The following is a 16,477-nucleotide window of genomic DNA, read 5'->3' as shown; positions in this document are numbered from 1 at the left end:
GGAAGGACCTCACTTGCTGAACCTGACACATGGGGTCACACACGCAAGGACCAGAATGAGACCTTCAAGAACAAAGGACGGAACTCTCAAGCAGCCTCGAAGAGGGACCTCAATCCCACCACTGCAGGCTACTGAACCCCCACCCCACAAAAAAAGTTCTCAATGAATTGGAAGCAGATTCTTCCAGAGCCTCCCAATAATAACCCAGCCAGGGGGCCACCCTGGTGCGCAAGGGGTTGAGACGCAGCCTGTGAAGCTGTGCTTAGCCACCGCAGGATGAGTTCGATTCCCCGGCCTGAGAGGTGACCCATGTGGCGCAGCAGACCTCTCCTGCCTCGCCCGCTGCTCCCCTCAGCAGTGTATTTCGATCAGTCTGCCTGTTCTGCTCCCCACTCTGTCTCTGGTGAATCTTCTCACCCCCATACCTCTGGCCTGTACCCCAGTTCTTATATGCATAAATAAATACATCTTTAAACAAACAAAGAAAACCAAGGGGAAACAGTTTCTAAGGCCACAGGGCCGGCTTTCTTACCCACAGTGTCCAGAAGTCCCAAACAAAAAGCTGCTCATTCAAGATGGCGCCGTCCCGTCAACGAGGCCTGGAGCTCCTGGCTCCGGAGAGCAGGAGGCTGGACTCCAACTCACAGCAGCTGGAGGTGCTCACAGGTGTGGCTGAGATGACACTGGCAGCCGTAGTCAGGGGGCGCAAGGCTAAATGTTGCTTGCTCCAGACAGGCACCCTTGCTCTGTACCCCCAGTGGGGCTGCTTGCCTGGGGTGAAGTGGTGGGGGGACCACCCACAACCATCACTCAGGGCCCTGTCAGCAGCCTGAGCACAGTAGGGCCTCCCTTGGAGGGCGGGGAAAATGCCTGCCATGGGCTGCCCATTGTGGCCTCCAAGCAGCTTCTGGGGCCTCCAAGCAGCTTCTGGGGACCGGTACTGGAGCCCTGAGGGGGTGCTCAGGTGCTCAAACCCCACTAGTGCTGGCAGGCAGTCTACCTGGCGCCCAGCTGGGCCTGCAGAGAGGTCCTACAGGCCACAGGATAAGATGGTGCCCCCCGGAGGCAGCGAGTGGGGTGGTCGCCGGAAACCCCTGCTCCGGCTGCCCACAGGCAGCCACAGGCCAATCCAGACGGGGCGGGAAGCCGTCCCTGCTCTCACAGCACCCCCCACCCCCAGCTCAGCCTTGGAAAGAGCAGGCTGGTGCCGCTCTGCGAATCACTCCCCCGCCAGCCCCGGGCCCGCTGCACCCGGGGGGGAGAATGAGAGAAGCAGGACGGGCTGCTTTGCAAAAGAAACGGAACACAAGCACCACCTGAGCGTCCTGCCCACTCTTTATTGGCACATTTTTACAAAAGTAGAAAAATAAACATTTTCTGTTTTGAGGGTGAGCGCGATCATAAATACATAAATAGTGATCCGAGGCAATAAATAAGAAGATAACGGGGCGTCAGTGACGTCCAGGGGCGCCCGGGGCGCGCGGGGTCTCGGCTAGACGCACAGGTCCCCGCTGGCCACGCACGGCAGGTCCCGGCTGAGCAGGCGGAAGAGGTTGAAGGTCACGGAGGCCTCCAGGCAGCCCGCGGACTCCTGAGGAGACAGGGCTGGTGAGGGGGGCCCCGCCTGGGCTCCCCGGCCCCGCCCCGGGCAGCAGCACCCTCGGGCGCGTCACCTTCCTCCGGGCCTCCCGGAGCCGCTGCAGCCAGTGGTGGAGGCGGCCTCGGGGCCGGGCGCCCGCCGCGGGCTGAGCCGAGAGCTGCGGGCACAGGAGGGGGCGTGAGGTGGGGCCGCGCCAGGACGGGGTCCCCCGCCCCAGAGGCAGAGCCAGGCCCGGGCCCCGGCACTCACGCAGGCCCGCAGCTCCGCGTGGACGTGGCGCAGCGTGCCCAGGGGCTGGTCCAGGGCGGCCCCCGGGGAGGAGCTGGCCAGGCCGCCCAGGACCTCCAGGGTCAGGGCCACCTCGGCCTCCAGGGCCACGGGGCGCTCCCACACCTGACCGGGGACACAAGCGGGTGGGGGGTGAGGGCAGGGCCCAGGTTGCAGGACAGGGCGCGGGGCAGTGGGGGGGAAGTCGGGGGACAGCTGAGAGGGCTCGGCCATGGGCGGGTGAGGGGCGGGGGTGCAGGGCGGGCAGGCAGAGGGCCCGGAGGGAAGGCCGGGTTCGGGGCACCAAGGAGCCAGGGTAGGGGCCAGGCGAGGGCGGGGCGCCCGGCTCTCCCAGCTCACCTGCAGCTGCCTCAGGTCCCTGGTCCTGGGGAAGGGGCGGGAGCCGCAGCTGCAGTCCCTCAGCAGCAGCCTCTCTTCCTGCAGAGCCAGGGCCAGGTCAGCCCAGGAGGAGGGTTTGGGGGGCCCCCTGGGGCTGGGAGGGGCCGCCCACAGCAGGAGGGAGGGGGCTCCCCCCAGGGGGCAGGGCCCTGCCTGCAGCCGGCACCCGAGGCAGCCCAGGAGGCAGGGTGGGGGGGGCAGGGCGCACCCCCTGCCCAGCACTGGGGACCCCCCCAGGGAGGGGTGCCGAGCCCGCAGCAGGGGCCGGGCACGCTCACCAGGGCATCCTTGGCCCTCCTGAAGGCCTGCAGCTCTCCTGGGGACAGCGACCTGAACTGGGCCATGTGGCAGCCCCTGGCTCCCGGCTCGGCCCCCGAGGCCTTGGGGACGGGCCCCGCCGCCGTCCCGGGCAGCTCGGGGCCCGGCGGCGGCAGCAGCAGCAGCAGCAAGCTGGCCACGGCCGCGTCTGTGCGGCGGGAGGAGAGACACGAGGGGGTCAGCGTCAGGGCTGAGGGGGCGCCTGGGGGGCGGAGGGGTGTCGGGGACACCACGGGGGGCTCACCGAGCTTCATGCTGGCGGCCGGGCTCTGGGGCGCAGCGGTTGGGTGCTGGGGCTCCTCGAGGCCGCCGGCGGGGTCCGGGGGCGTCTGTGTCGGGCTCGGCGGGCGCCTCCTGCCTCGGGCTCCGGCCCCGGCTCTGGCGAGGAGGCGGCTCTGCCCGCGTCTGGGCGCTGGACTCCGCGGCCCGAGGATGGCCGCCCGGGCTCCATGCCGCGGCTTTTAGCTCGGGCCCGGGGACAGTCCGCGCTGAGGTAGGAAAAGGGAAAACAGACACGTGCTCACCTGCTCGGGGCGCCCCGGCCGGGAGAGGCCCGAGCCGCGGAAGGGAAAGCGAAACTGCGAGGACTCACACCTGCGTGGGGCGCACCCGAGAGGCCAGAGGCTGCCCGGGCCCCCGGGGGGTCTCGGTGTCTTGAGGGGCTGGTCCGGGAGGCGGGTGGGAGGGGCCCGGGACCCCCCTGAGTGTGTGTCTGCATCCAGAGAGGGGATGAATGTCAGGGGCCTTGCCGTCCCTCGACCCCAACCCAAGCCCTTCTTCCTCCATCACTCTCCGCAGAGGGAAGACAAAGGTCCTGCGCTGCGAGCACCCTCGGCCTCGCACACACAGAAGCGTTGCCGCGCCAGGGGCCTGAGATGCCCGGGCACCCGGCAGCCCAGATCGCTCTGTGCCCGCGCGGGGCCTGAACTGGGGGCAGGTCACATGGCATCAGCGGTGCCCCGGGGCCATTGACAATCACCTCGGAATTCCGAAGCCTCATGTTGGGTTTCCTTACAGTTTAGTGGGGTGGTTAAGAGCAGGGGCTCTGGTGGTGCAAGGGGTTAAGTCGCAAAGGGGGTCTCAGTGTCTTGTGGGGCTGGTCCAGGAGGCGGGGTGGGAGGGGCACAAGACATGCCTGAGTGTCTTTTCTTTCTCCTTTTTTTAAAATTAATTTATTTTATACAAGCACTGGGTACAGTCAGAAGCGCGGGAGAGTGAGAGGATTCACCAGAGCCAGAGCGGGGAACAGAACAGACAGACCGACGAAGTACACTGCTGAGGGGAGCAGGGGGCACAGCAGGAGAGGTCTGCTCGCCATGTGGGACCCTCACCAGTGGCTGGGGATCGAACTGGCGCTGCAGAGGCTGTGGGCAGTTTCACAGCCCAGCGCTCAACTGCTGCGCCCGGGGAGGCCCTTTTCTTTCTCCTTTTAAGATTTATTTTATTTATTTATGCATAGAAGAACTGGACTGCAGGCCAGAGGTGCAGGAGGTGAGAGGTGCTCTTTTCACGAGCAATTCCTCCCAGTTTGGAGCCAGGCTGTGTACACCTCGGTGGCCTGCTTTTTAAGTCTTGCCATTGTCTCTCATTTACGTTTCTCCACATCTTTAATTATACTGTATCAGTGAGGGCCCCAGCAGGAAACAGATGGCCAATCAATTTAGGGTAATTTGAAGTTGGTTTTAATTTTGGGAGTACTTACAAAGGACTTGGATAGTAAAGGGAAAGAACAAGAGGTAGTGCAGGCCTTGGGTCCTGAATGGGGGGGGTCCGTGAATCCAGGGCCTGAAGGAAGAGGAGCAGGGAAGGAGGGGTTACTTGACCTGGAAGGACAGTCAGTACCGGGTCCAGGAAGCAAGTTTTGATGGCCCTGCAGTTTGGGGAGAAATACCCTGACTTACTCTCCTTCCCACTCCCCAGCCCTCCTGCCAGGCTCCCAGCAGAGGTCAAAGGTCGGGCTCCTGCGGCCCAAAGCAGGGTGGAGAAGCAGGAAGAATCTGGAAGGGCAGATGGAAGACATCCTACAGGTACCGCTATTAAGACTTCCATTCTAACTGTATCATTTACTAACCAATCCCTTATTGGCACATACGGTGTTATTTCCAGTGTTTTCTTAAAGTCATGGTTCTCAAAGCTGGGGTGGAAAGGGTGGGAGCAATTTTTTTTTTTATTCTCATAACAACAAAATGAACATTGAACTGAAGGTTTTCTTTGGAATAAGTCCAACTCATCAGCTTTTGGGTTTTTTCTTTCATGGGTCATGCTTTTGGTGTATCTAAAGAGTCATCACCAAGCCCAGTCCTCTAGATTGTAGAATATGTTCCAAGAGTTTCATATTTTTCACTTTCCATTTGACTTCCATGAAACATACAAGTCTGTGTCTAGATGCAAGTGAATGTCTAGTTATCTCAATACCTGTGATCGTAAAGATGATCCCGACTTGCCTTTGTTCCTTTCTCAGTGATCAGTTGACTCTCTTTGTGTGGTTCCATTGCCCTGCTTCTTTTATTTGTCTGTCTCTTTGCCAGTACCACACTGCTTTGATTACTGTAGCTCTATAGTTTAGTTTCAAAGTCAGATAGTGTTGACCCTGTAATTTTGTTCTACTTTAGTATTGCATTAACTACTCATATTCTTTTGAATCTCTTTATAAACTTCCAACTTGTCAGTATCCACAAAAAAATAACTTGCTGGAATTTTAGCTGGCTTGCATTGGGTCGATGCATTAAGTTAGGAATAACTGGTGTCTTGATAACATTGAGTCTTCTTATCCGTGTCCCTGGAATATCTCCATTTTTAGATCTTTGATTTCTCTCATCAAAGTCACATCATTTTCCTCATATAAATCTTGTTTCTATTTTGTTAGATTTGTACCTAGGTATTTCTCTTGGGGAGGGGGACTCTAATAAAAATAGTATTTTAAGGGGCCTCCCTGGTGGCGCAGCGGTTGAGCGCTGGGTTGCGAAGCTGCCCGTGGCCTCTGCGACGCCGGTTCGATCCCCGGCTGCTCCCCGGCCACCAGAGGAGGGTCCCACATGGCGCGCAGACCTCTCCTGCCGCCCGCTGCTCCCCTCAGCAGTGTACTTCGGTCCTTCTGCCTGCTCTGCTCCCCGCTCTGGCTCTGGTGAATTCTCTCACCCTCCCACGCTTCTGACTGTACCCAGTGCATGTATAAAAACAAAACAAACAAACAAACAAATAAATAAAAACATGCCTCTATAAAAAAAAAAAAATAGTATTTTAAAATTAATTTCAAATTGCTTGCTGCTGCTGTACAAGAATGCAAATGACTTTTGTATACTAACCAGGTATCCTGCAATCTATCTTGCTGCAATCACTTATGTGTTCACAAATGTGTTCTTGAATGCATAACATAGAATACATAGTCCCATGAAGAAAACTGATTGTATTGAAACAGTTACCGAAACATAAAAATAGTTTCACACAGGGCCTCCCTGGTGGTGCAGCGGTTGAGCGCTGGGTTGCGAAGCTGCCCGCAGCCTCTGCAGCACCGGTTCGATCCCCGGCTGCTCCCCGGCCACCGGAGGAGGGTCCCACATGGCGCGCAGACCTCTCCTGCCGCCCGCTGCTCCTCTCAGCAGTGTACTTCGGTCCTTCTGCCTGCTCTGCTCCCCGCTCTGGCTCTGGTGAATTCTCTCACCCTCCCGCGCTTCTGACTGTACCCAGTGCTTGTATAAATAAATAAATAAATAAATAAAAATAAATCTTAAAAAAAAATAGTTTCACACAAAGTAATATATACGTCTCTTTACTAATGCTTTAAGTAATAAGATATAGCAATTGGGCTTTTTTTAAGATTTATTTATTTATGTATATAAGAACTAGGGTGCAAGCCTAGTGGGGGTGAGAGGAATCACCAGAGACAAAGTGGGGAGCAGAACAGGCGGATCTACTGAAATACACTGCTGAGGGGAGCAGTGAGCAAGGCTGGAGAGGTCTGCTGCACCATGTGGGTTGCTCCCTGGCCAAGGGGTTCAAACTTGTGCCGCAGTGGCTGGCAATAGCTTGATAGCACTGTCTTTAACCCCTGCGCCACCAGGGAGGCCCAGAAATCAGCTTAATAATTACTCTTCTTTGGAGGTAACAATGCGAATCAATGGTATTTCCAGACGCATACCACATCTGTAAATGCTATGAAAATCTGTGCCTTCTTTTAGTGACAGGTTCTGTGGACTGTCATGGCTGTTGCTGACATTCACAATGGAATGAAATGCTAAATTTCAGTTAGAGGTGGATGAGGATAAAGATGTATCTTTTCCCTATGCAAGTCCACCTGCCCCTGTATCTTTTTTTTTTTTTAAGATTTATTTATTTATTTATACAAGAACCAGGGTACAGGTAAGATTCGCGGGAGGGTGAGAGGATTCACCAGAGCCAGAGTGGGGAACAGAACAGGCAGACTGACGAAATACACTGCTGAGGAGAGCAGCGGGCGAGAAAGGAGAAGTCTGCCACGCCATGTGGAACCCTCGCCGGCAGGCCAGGAATCGAACACGCCGCAGAGGCTGCGGCGCTTCACAGTGTGGTGCTCAACCACCTGCGCCACCAGGGAGGCCCCTGCCCCTGAATCTTATTGTGACACTAGCCGATGAACCCTCGATTAAACTCGACCTGCAACAGTTACATGAATTGTATTGACACAGGAAAATATGTAGAAAGAGCAATACACGTGGTGGAGTGCATTCACATTTAGAAGTACTCACATCAACAGCAATTCAATGGAGAAAAATTGCCTTTTCAACAAACGGTGCAGGGGTAATTGGACATCCATCAACCTTCTTTTAAGTCTCACACCCAAAATAAAAAGTAATTCAAAATGAATCACAGGTTCAAATGATGAGTAGAAAACCATAAACCTTTCAGAAAAAAATATGAGGGGCCTCCCTGGTGGCACAGGGATTAAGTCTTAGCACTATCAAGCTATAGCCTGCCACTGTGGCATGAGTTTGATCCCTGGCTAGGGAGCTACCCACATGGCGCAGCAGACCTCTCCTGTCTCGCCCGCTGCTCCCCTCAGCAGTGTATTTCAGTGGATCTGCTTGTTCTGTTCCCCACTCTGTCTCTGGTGAATCCTCTCACCCCGCCCCCACCTCTGGCCTATACCCCAGCTCTTGTATGCATAAATGAATAAAATACATGAGAGAGGGCCTCCCCGGTGGCGCAGCGGTTGAGCGCTGGGTTGCGAAGCTGCCCGCGGCCTCTGCAGTGCCAGTTCGATCCCCGGCTGCTCCCCGGCCACCGGAGGAGGGTCCCACATGGCGCGCAGACCTCTCCTGCCGCCCGCTGCTCCCCTCAGCAGTGTACTTCGGTCCTTCTGCCTGCTCTGCTCCCCGCTCTGGCTCTGGTGAATTCTCTCACCCTCCCGTGCTTCTGACTGTACCCAGTGCATGTATAAACAAAACAAACAAACAAACAAACAAACAAATAAATAAAAGCATGCCTCTATAAAAAAAAAAAAATACATGTGAGAACATTTTCAGGACCTAGGGGTAGGGAGAGTTCTTAGGCTTGACAGCAGTGTTCAGTCCATAAAAGGAAAGGTTGATCAGCTGGACTTAATAAAAAAACATTTGCTCTGTGAAGGCCCACACGTTCAAATGGAAAGATGAACTAAAGAATGTGCGAGATTATTTGCAAACCACCTATCTGATAAAGTATTAGTATCTTGAAAAAAAGAGCTCTCAAAACTCAACAGTAAAATATTAAACAATCCAATTGGAAAACAGATAAAAGACGCAAAGAGACATTTCAGAAGAGAGACGCATAGATGGGAAGTAAGCACATGAAAATATGTTCAACACCGTAAACCATGATAGGCAGGTTGGATTACAACCACGATGAGCTATCACTCCACGATGATCAGAAGGGCTAAAATTTGAAAAATTAATTTTTTAATTAAATGGGGGTAAAATGCAGAGAAATTTTGGTTATGGCTGACATGAATGGTATGAATGTCGAGAGGTACAGACACTCTGGGAAATTGTTTTCAGTTTCTTAAAAAATTGAACGCACAACTATGCTATTCCCTAGTAATTGCACTCCTAGGTATTTATTCCACAGAAATGAAGACTTCCATTCGCACAAAGATTTATTTTTATTTATTTATGCATTCAAGAGCTGGAGTATAGGCCAGAGGTGTGGGGGCGGTGAGAGGATTCACCAGAGACAGAGTGGGGAGCAGAACAGGCAGATCCACTGAAATACACTGCTGAGGAGAACAGTGGGCGAGACAGGAGAGGTCTGCTGTGCCATGTGGGTAGCTCCCTGGCCAGGGATGGAACTCCTGCTGCAGTAGCTGCGGACAGCTTCACAGTGCTGAGACTTAACTCACTGCGCCACCAGGGAGGCACCCAAAAAAGAATAAATTCTTGATACACCCAATCATCTGGGTAAATCACCAAAGAATTATGCTAAGTGAAAAAAGCCTAGTCCAAAGGTTATGTACCCTGTGATCCCATTTATATAATACCTGAGATGATGAAAATATAGAAAGGGAAAGAGAGAGCAGATTAGTGGCTGGCAAGGGTTAAGGAGGGAGTGGGCTTGGCCATCGACAACGTCATGGGGAACTTTGTAGTTTGTAGTGATGGGGTTTTCTGTATCTTGACTGTATCCTGTTAATATCCGAACAAAATGATGTCAAATGAAAGTTTAGTCGACACAACTATGCACCTTGGGAGCTATAGATCTATCACAACATATTTTATAAGGCAGACAAAAACACATCCCTAATTGATTTATAATGGGGTATCTCTGGCGAGAGCATGGGAAGCAAAAGAATAATCATTGGGATAAGTAATTTTATCACTAGTATTTTAATTTCTTACGAGGAGAAGGAATTAGACCCAAGTGATTAAAAATTAAAACAACGAACTAATTAGATAAGGGGAAATACTAACACTTTTTTTTTTTTAATTGAAATCAGTGGTAAATTTATTTTTTTTAATATTTTATTTTATATAATTCTTACATCATTTTTCATTTTTGCACAATGTATATATTATCCTTTTGGTTATATTCCCCATACAGTTGCACCCCCCCTTATTTTGACCCTAGTCCTTCCTCTCCCCTTCCCTCCCCCTCCCCCCCGTGGTGTGTCTCTGGTTTATAGTTGCTTGTTGATTTTGATTTTCACTTTCTTAATTATTCTTTTTCCTGGTCCCTTATTTAAGTTTTCTAGATCCCTGCTATGAGTGAGACCATCCGGTATTTTTCTTTTTCTTTCTGGCTTATTTCGCTGAGCATGATCCCTTCCAGCGCCATCCATGTTGCTGCAAATTGCATGTGTTTATCTTTTTTGAATGCTGAGTAATATTCCATGGTGTATATGTACCACATCTTCTTGATCCAGTCATCTATTTTTGGGCATTTGGGTTGTTTCCAAAGCTTAGCTATTGTAAACAGTGCTGCTATAAACATAGGAGTGCAGGTGCTCTTTGGAATTGATGTTTCTGTGTCCTGTGGGTAAATACCTAGGAGTGGAATTGCTGGATCCTATGGAAGCTCTATGTTTAGTAGGTCCAGAAATCTCCACACAGCTCTCCACAGTGGTTGGACCAGTTTGCACTCCCACCAGCAGTGCAGGAGAGTTCCTTTTTCTCCACACCCTCACCAACATTTGTTGTTGCTGAAATACTAACAGTCTTATAACTGGTATGGTAAAATACATATATATATTATATATATAGATACACACACACACACACATATATAGATTTAATAATAGACGAAGGTATTCAGAGAGCTTGACAAAGACCCAGATGATGAAACACAGAAGGAAGAAGGGGGGAGGGGAGAAAATCAAGCCGAGAAGGAAAGCTAATGACAGTCAGATAAATATGAACAGACTGACATGTGATAACAAGAAAGTGCTGAAAGAGAGGGTCGGAACAGGCTTTATGAACCCACAGGGCACACACTTGTGTGGCACCTCTGCCAGTTTTATTGCAAGAAAAGGAGAAAAAAAAAAAAAGTGTGTTTCTCATTCATTCCTGGAGAGTAAAAGGAGACAAACAGAAAGACAAACATGTGTCAACAGATGCAAGGCTTGGCTCGGAGCGAGGCCTGGAGCGGAGCCCTGGCTGGCCGGTGCCAGGTAAAGTCCTCTGGCCGGGCCAGTGGTGACGTTTGGAAAGGAAGACCAAGGCAGGGTAGTCCCGCCACTCCCCATTTCTTACCAGGCACAAAATAAAAGCCACCATGGAGGGTGTAGGCCCCACTGTGGAGGTGGACCCCACTCCGGACACCACAGGGACAGTGGAAGCAGGTGCTGCCGCAGCACGGGACATCAGGGAACAGCACAGGTGAGGAGAGAGGACAGAGGGGTGAGGGGGAGCGGCTGGGGCCCAGGCTGGGTCCCCTGCGGGTGCTCAGCACTCTGAGCCACAGTCTCTGTGGAGTATAAACTGAGGCTGGGGTTGGAATGGGGGGTCTTCCCCTTGGCCCCCTTGAGATCCGTGCCTCCCGCAGGTGCAAAAATGGGGAGCAGTGGTGGAGCAGTGCTGACCTTGGGTGTGTGCGTGTTGGTGATGGTGGGCCTGGAGGCAGACCCCAACTTGCAGGCGCCCAGGCACTGCCTCCTGTCCCACTACCGCTGGCTGGACCCCTCGGCAGTGGCAGCCGTCAAGGCGCTGAAGGACCACTATGTAAGTGGTGACCACGCCCTCGGCACCCACCCACCCCTTCCGCCGCCCACGCCCTGCCCCTGGGCCCTCCTGGTGCAGACACTGGGCCGGGTCCTGAGCGACCCTTGCTTCCAGGCATCCGGCAGGCCCCGCTCAGTCTCAGGGCTCATAACTGATTGGAGGAGAATTTCCCTCCGGGCAGCTACCTCCCAAGGCCGCCCACACCCGGCCTTTGTGCCATCTAAGGAAGCCAGTCTCGGGTTCCACTGCCTGCGGGCGTGGGGCATAGCAAGGAGGGCTAGGGGTGCATTGCATCCCCCTTTCGGGCGGCGCCCCGGGAGCCCCCTGGGGCAGTGCACCACAAGCACAACTGCCCCGGCTGGTTCTGCACGTCGTGCCCGCGCTCCAGCGCCCGGCCCAGCGCCCCAGCCTCACAGCCCTGTCCCGCAGGAGGCGGAGATGCTGAGCAACGCGCCCCGCAACTGCTCCTTGCGCTCCAGGAGGACTCCTCCCCCGCCCTCGGTGAGCCTGCGACCTGGCGGGAGGAGGGGGGTGGGGGGTGAAGGGTGGGGGACGCGGGAAGCGGGGTGCCCTCTAACTCCCGCCGGTCCCCGCAGTCGTGCGCGCGGCTCCGCCTGGTGGCCCGGGGCATCGCCGACGCCCAGGCAGTGCTGAGCAGCTTGCGGAGCTCGAGCTGGGAGCCGTTCCCGGGCACCGGCCCCACGCTGCAGCTGCTGGCCGCGGTCCGGAGGGACGTGTCTGCCTGCGTGAGTGCCCGCTGCACCCCGCAGGGCCCCCAAATCCGCCGGCTGGGTCGGTGCCCTGGGGGTCCTGCCTGCCGGGGACTCGGCCTTCTGTGACCCCGGGGAAAGCAGATCCCATGGCAGCTGGCGTCCCTCGTGCCCACCACCTGGACTGTGGTCTGCGGCTGGGGGGCCCGGCGCATGGGGGAGACCAGGTTCGTTCTTCCTCACTGACCTCGAGTTTCCCCTCCAGCTCGAGCTGGGCCGTCCCGGCTCCTCCAGGAAGTTCCTGAGGACATCGAGGAGGAAAACGAGAAGGGGCAGAGCCGTGAGTGGCGGAGCGGGCAAGCCCTTCACAGCAGGGGGCGCTGAGTGGGAGGGACAGGTCCGCGGAGCTCAGCCTGACTCACCCTGCGCCCCATCCTTTTCGGTTTCCAGGAGTCACGGGGATGTCAGGAAGCCACAGTCATCTTCAGCCTCCTGCGCCTGCTCACGTGGGACCTGAAGCTGGTGGCCCATTCCGGGCCCTGCCTCTGACACCCCTCCCGGCCAACTCCCTCGGCAAACCCCGGCACTGAAGCCCTGCAGGCAGGAGGGAGAGGCCGGCCCTCAGCTGCCTCGTGCCCAGGCAGGTGTTTCCACCTCCTCTGAGGAGCCCACAGGACTGCAGCCCTGCGGCACTTCCACTGGCCCCTTGGGCGTGGAGGACTCCCTGCGGAAGGAGGTCTCTGTGGGGAGCACTGGCAGCAAGAGGCTCTCTGAAGCCCTCCCCTGACAGGTGCCCTGGGTTTGACCCTCCCCTGCCTCTTGGCTATTCCGTGAATCTGTGTGATTTGGGAGCTTCCCTCTGGGGCAGCCTCCTTCCATGGAAAGAGTCAAATGTGACTTGACTTCTTTGGATTCTGTTACTTGACTTCTTTGTATTATTGTTGTTATCATCATCGTCATCATCACCATTATTATTATTATTGTATTTGTGAAATTCCTGTGTATAATTGCATTTGTGTTCTGGTGTTAATTTATTTTATTATTAAATATTATTGCATTTTCTTGGGTTGTTTCCTGTGTGATGTTTTGGGGTAGCTCTCATCCAAAACTGCTGACAGGGACATCAGGGGGGCTGATGTCACTTCTGAACCTGCTGCCACTTCATGGAAGCCTCCATGCGCACTGACTTCGGAGCTTGGGGTCCTCTGCAGTGATAGCACCTGGCTCCCCCGGCCCAGGGATGGCAGGTGGGGTGTTCCTCCAGCCAGTCGAGGCCGGAGCGCTCCTCAACCTGGTGTCCAGGCAATGACCACACCATAGTCGCACCAGCACCGTCTCATTTCCACGCAGATCTGTGAGCCCCTCACCTGCCCGCCTCTCTCCACCATGACAGGCCTAGGAGGGGCGGAGCCACATGGGACCCCAAAGGTTTGGGCTCCAGAGCCCCTGCTCTTTTTTTTTTTTAATTTTTTTTTTATGAATACAAGAACTGGGGTATAGGCCAGAGGTGGGAAGGGGTGAGAGGACTCACCAGAGACAGAGTGGGGAACAGAACAGGTAGATCCACTGATATACTGCTGAGGGGAGCAGCAGCCGAGAGAGGAGAGGTCTGTTGCGCCATGTGGGTAGCTCCCTGGCCAGGCATTGAATTCATGCTGCAGAGGCTGCGGACAGCCCAACATGAGGCTTCGGAATTCCGAGGTGATTGTCAATGGCCCCGGGGCACCGCTGATGCCATGTGACCTGCCCCCAGTTCAGGCCCCGCGCGGGCACAGAGCGATCTGGGCTGCCGGGTGCCCGGGCATCTCAGGCCCCTGGCGCGGCAACGCTTCTGTGTGTGCGAGGCCGAGGGTGCTCGCAGCGCAGGACCTTTGTCTTCCCTCTGCGGAGAGTGATGGAGGAAGAAGGGCTTGGGTTGGGGTCGAGGGACGGCAAGGCCCCTGACATTCATCCCCTCTCTGGATGCAGACACACACTCAGGGGGGTCCCGGGCCCCTCCCACCCGCCTCCCGGACCAGCCCCTCAAGACACCGAGACCCCCCGGGGGCCCGGGCAGCCTCTGGCCTCTCGGGTGCGCCCCACGCAGGTGTGAGTCCTCGCAGTTTCGCTTTCCCTTCCGCGGCTCGGGCCTCTCCCGGCCGGGGCGCCCCGAGCAGGTGAGCACGTGTCTGTTTTCCCTTTTCCTACCTCAGCGCGGACTGTCCCCGGGCCCGAGCTAAAAGCCGCGGCATGGAGCCCGGGCGGCCATCCTCGGGCCGCGGAGTCCAGCGCCCAGACGCGGGCAGAGCCGCCTCCTCGCCAGAGCCGGGGCCGGAGCCCGAGGCAGGAGGCGCCCGCCGAGCCCGACACAGACGCCCCCGGACCCCGCCGGCGGCCTCGAGGAGCCCCAGCACCCAACCGCTGCGCCCCAGAGCCCGGCCGCCAGCATGAAGCTCGGTGAGCCCCCCGTGGTGTCCCCGACACCCCTCCGCCCCCCAGGCGCCCCCTCAGCCCTGACGCTGACCCCCTCGTGTCTCTCCTCCCGCCGCACAGACGCGGCCGTGGCCAGCTTGCTGCTGCTGCTGCTGCTGCCGCCGCCGGGCCCCGAGCTGCCCGGGACGGCGGCGGGGCCCGTCCCCAAGGCCTCGGGGGCCGAGCCGGGAGCCAGGGGCTGCCACATGGCCCAGTTCAGGTCGCTGTCCCCAGGAGAGCTGCAGGCCTTCAGGAGGGCCAAGGATGCCCTGGTGAGCGTGCCCGGCCCCTGCTGCGGGCTCGGCACCCCTCCCTGGGGGGTCCCCAGTGCTGGGCAGGGGGTGCGCCCTGCCCCCCCCACCCTGCCTCCTGGGCTGCCTCGGGTGCCGGCTGCAGGCAGGGCCCTGCCCCCTGGGGGGAGCCCCCTCCCTCCTGCTGTGGGCGGCCCCTCCCAGCCCCAGGGGGCCCCCCAAACCCTCCTGCTGGGCTGACCTGGCCCTGGCTCTGCAGGAAGAGAGGCTGCTGCTGAGGGACTGCAGCTGCGGCTCCCGCCCCTTCCCCAGGACCAGGGACCTGAGGCAGCTGCAGGTGAGCTGGGAGAGCCGGGCGCCCCGCCCTCGCCTGGCCCCTACCCTGGCTCCTTGGTGCCCCTGACCGGGCCTTCCCTCCGGGCCCTCTGCCTGCCCGCCCTGCACCCCCGCCCCTCACCCGCCCATGGCCGAGCCCTCTCAGCTGTCCCCCGACTTCCCCCCACTGCCCCGCGCCCTGTCCTGCAACCTGGGCCCTGCCCTCACCCCCCACCCGCTTGTGTCCCCGGTCAGGTGTGGGAGCGCCCCGTGGCCCTGGAGGCCGAGGTGGCCCTGACCCTGGAGGTCCTGGGCGGCCTGGCCGGCTCCTCCCCGGGGGCCGCCCTGGACCAGCCCCTGGGCACGCTGCGCCACGTCCACGCGGAGCTGCGGGCCTGCGTGAGTGCCGGGGCCCGGGCCTGGCTCTGCCTCTGGGGCGGGGGACCCCGTCCCGGCGCGGCCCCACCTCACGCCCCCTCCTGTGCCCGCAGCTCTCGGCTCAGCCCGCGGCGGGCGCCCGGCCCCGAGGCCGCCTCCACCACTGGCTGCAGCGGCTCCGGGAGGCCCGGAGGAAGGTGACGCGCCCGAGGGTGCTGCTGCCCGGGGCGGGGCCGGGGAGCCCAGGCGGGGCCCCCCTCACCAGCCCTGTCTCCTCAGGAGTCCGCGGGCTGCCTGGAGGCCTCCGTGACCTTCAACCTCTTCCGCCTGCTCAGCCGGGACCTGCCGTGCGTGGCCAGCGGGGACCTGTGCGTCTAGCCGAGACCCCGCGCGCCCCGGGTGCCCCTGGACGTCACTGACGCCCCGTTATCTTCTTATTTATTGCCTCTGATCACTATTTATGTATTTATGATCGCGCTCACCCTCAAAACAGAAAATGTTTATTTTTCTACTTTTTGTAAAAATGTGCCAATAAAGAGTGTGGACAAGACGCTCAGGTGGTTGGGGTCCTGTATGTTGTCTGCGTTCCTTTTCTTTCTCTCTCTTTTCTTTAAAGATTTATGTATTGGGGCCTCCCCGGTGGCGCAGCAGTTGAGCGCTGGGTTGCAAAGCTGCCCGGCGGCCTCTGCGGCGCCGGTTCAATCCCCAGCTGCTCCCCGGCCACCGGAGGAGGGTCCCACATGGCGCGCAGACCTCTCCTGCCGCCCGCTGCTCCCCTCAGCAGTGTGCTTCAGTCCTTCTGCCTGCTCTGCTCCCCACTCTGGCTCTGGTGAATTCTCTCACCCTCCCACACTTCTGACTGTACCCAGTGCATGTATAAACAAACAAACAAACAAACAAATAAATAAATAAAACATGCCTCTATAAAAAAAAAAATAAAGATTTATGTATGCATACAAGAACTGGGGTACAGGCCAGAGGTACAGAGGGTGAGAGGATTCACCAGAGAGAGTGGGGAGCAGAACAGACAGATCTACTGAAACACACTGCTGAGGGGAGCAGCGGGTGAGTCAGGAGAGGTCTGCCGCGCCATGTGGGTAGCTCCCTGGCTGGGGATCGAAC

General features: G+C 57.2%; 3 protein-coding genes across 3 annotated transcripts; 2 read left to right on the top strand and 1 right to left on the bottom strand.

Moving 5' to 3' along the window:
- Nucleotides 1-1,492: 1,492 nt before the first annotated feature.
- Nucleotides 1,493-3,584, bottom strand: LOC119248634 (interferon lambda-3-like). The gene is made up of 7 exons (XM_037515507.1): nucleotides 3,527-3,584; nucleotides 2,845-3,072; nucleotides 2,545-2,786; nucleotides 2,228-2,305; nucleotides 1,850-1,993; nucleotides 1,674-1,757; nucleotides 1,493-1,591 (listed from the first exon to the last, which is right to left on the bottom strand). The coding sequence occupies exons 1-7, from the start codon at nucleotides 3,582-3,584 to the stop codon at nucleotides 1,493-1,495; spliced, it is 933 nt and encodes a 310-aa protein (XP_037371404.1).
- A 7,220-nt stretch (nucleotides 3,585-10,804) lies between these two features.
- LOC119248633 (interferon lambda-4-like) lies at nucleotides 10,805-12,978 on the top strand. The gene is made up of 6 exons (XM_037515506.2): nucleotides 10,805-10,871; nucleotides 11,075-11,250; nucleotides 11,680-11,751; nucleotides 11,847-11,996; nucleotides 12,226-12,300; nucleotides 12,411-12,978. Exons 1-6 carry the CDS (start codon nucleotides 10,805-10,807, stop codon nucleotides 12,507-12,509), a joined length of 639 nt encoding a protein of 212 aa, XP_037371403.1. The 3' UTR covers nucleotides 12,510-12,978.
- Nucleotides 12,979-13,640: 662 nt separating this feature from the next.
- Nucleotides 13,641-15,733, top strand: LOC119248632 (interferon lambda-3-like). The gene is made up of 7 exons (XM_037515505.1): nucleotides 13,641-13,698; nucleotides 14,153-14,380; nucleotides 14,439-14,683; nucleotides 14,922-14,999; nucleotides 15,233-15,376; nucleotides 15,469-15,552; nucleotides 15,635-15,733. The coding sequence occupies exons 1-7, from the start codon at nucleotides 13,641-13,643 to the stop codon at nucleotides 15,731-15,733; spliced, it is 936 nt and encodes a 311-aa protein (XP_037371402.1).
- The last annotated feature ends 744 nt before the right edge of the window (nucleotides 15,734-16,477 follow it).

The sequence above is a fragment of the Talpa occidentalis genome, unplaced genomic scaffold (assembly GCF_014898055.3).
Source record: "Talpa occidentalis isolate TD23 unplaced genomic scaffold, MPIMG_talOcc4v2.1 talOcc4.17, whole genome shotgun sequence".
Classification (NCBI taxonomy): Eukaryota; Metazoa; Chordata; class Mammalia; order Eulipotyphla; family Talpidae; genus Talpa; species Talpa occidentalis.
The sequence above is the reverse complement of the archived record's forward strand: the minus strand, read 5'-3'. Positions and strand labels throughout refer to the sequence as shown.

Bases quoted from the DNA above. Each gene is read 5' to 3' on its own strand.
- LOC119248633 (XM_037515506.2), top strand. From the start codon at position 10,805: ATGGAGGGTGTAGGCCCCACTGTGGAGGTGGACCCCACTCCGGACACC. The intron at 11,251-11,679 runs GTAAGTGGTGAC...CCTGTCCCGCAG, and splicing joins AGGCGCTGAAGGACCACTAT to GAGGCGGAGATGCTGAGCAA. The intron at 12,301-12,410 runs GTGAGTGGCGGA...TTCGGTTTCCAG, and splicing joins AAACGAGAAGGGGCAGAGCC to GAGTCACGGGGATGTCAGGA.
- LOC119248634 (XM_037515507.1), bottom strand. From the start codon at position 3,584: ATGAGGCTTCGGAATTCCGAGGTGATTGTCAATGGCCCCGGGGCACCG. The intron at 2,787-2,844 runs GCCAGCATGAAG...TCCGCCCCCCAG, and splicing joins CTGCGCCCCAGAGCCCGGCC to GCGCCCCCTCAGCCCTGACG. The intron at 1,592-1,673 runs GTGACGCGCCCG...CTGTCTCCTCAG, and splicing joins TCCGGGAGGCCCGGAGGAAG to GAGTCCGCGGGCTGCCTGGA.
- LOC119248632 (XM_037515505.1), top strand. From the start codon at position 13,641: ATGAGGCTTCGGAATTCCGAGGTGATTGTCAATGGCCCCGGGGCACCG. The intron at 13,699-14,152 runs GTGACCTGCCCC...TTCCTACCTCAG, and splicing joins CGGGGCACCGCTGATGCCAT to CGCGGACTGTCCCCGGGCCC. The intron at 15,377-15,468 runs GTGAGTGCCGGG...CTGTGCCCGCAG, and splicing joins ACGCGGAGCTGCGGGCCTGC to CTCTCGGCTCAGCCCGCGGC.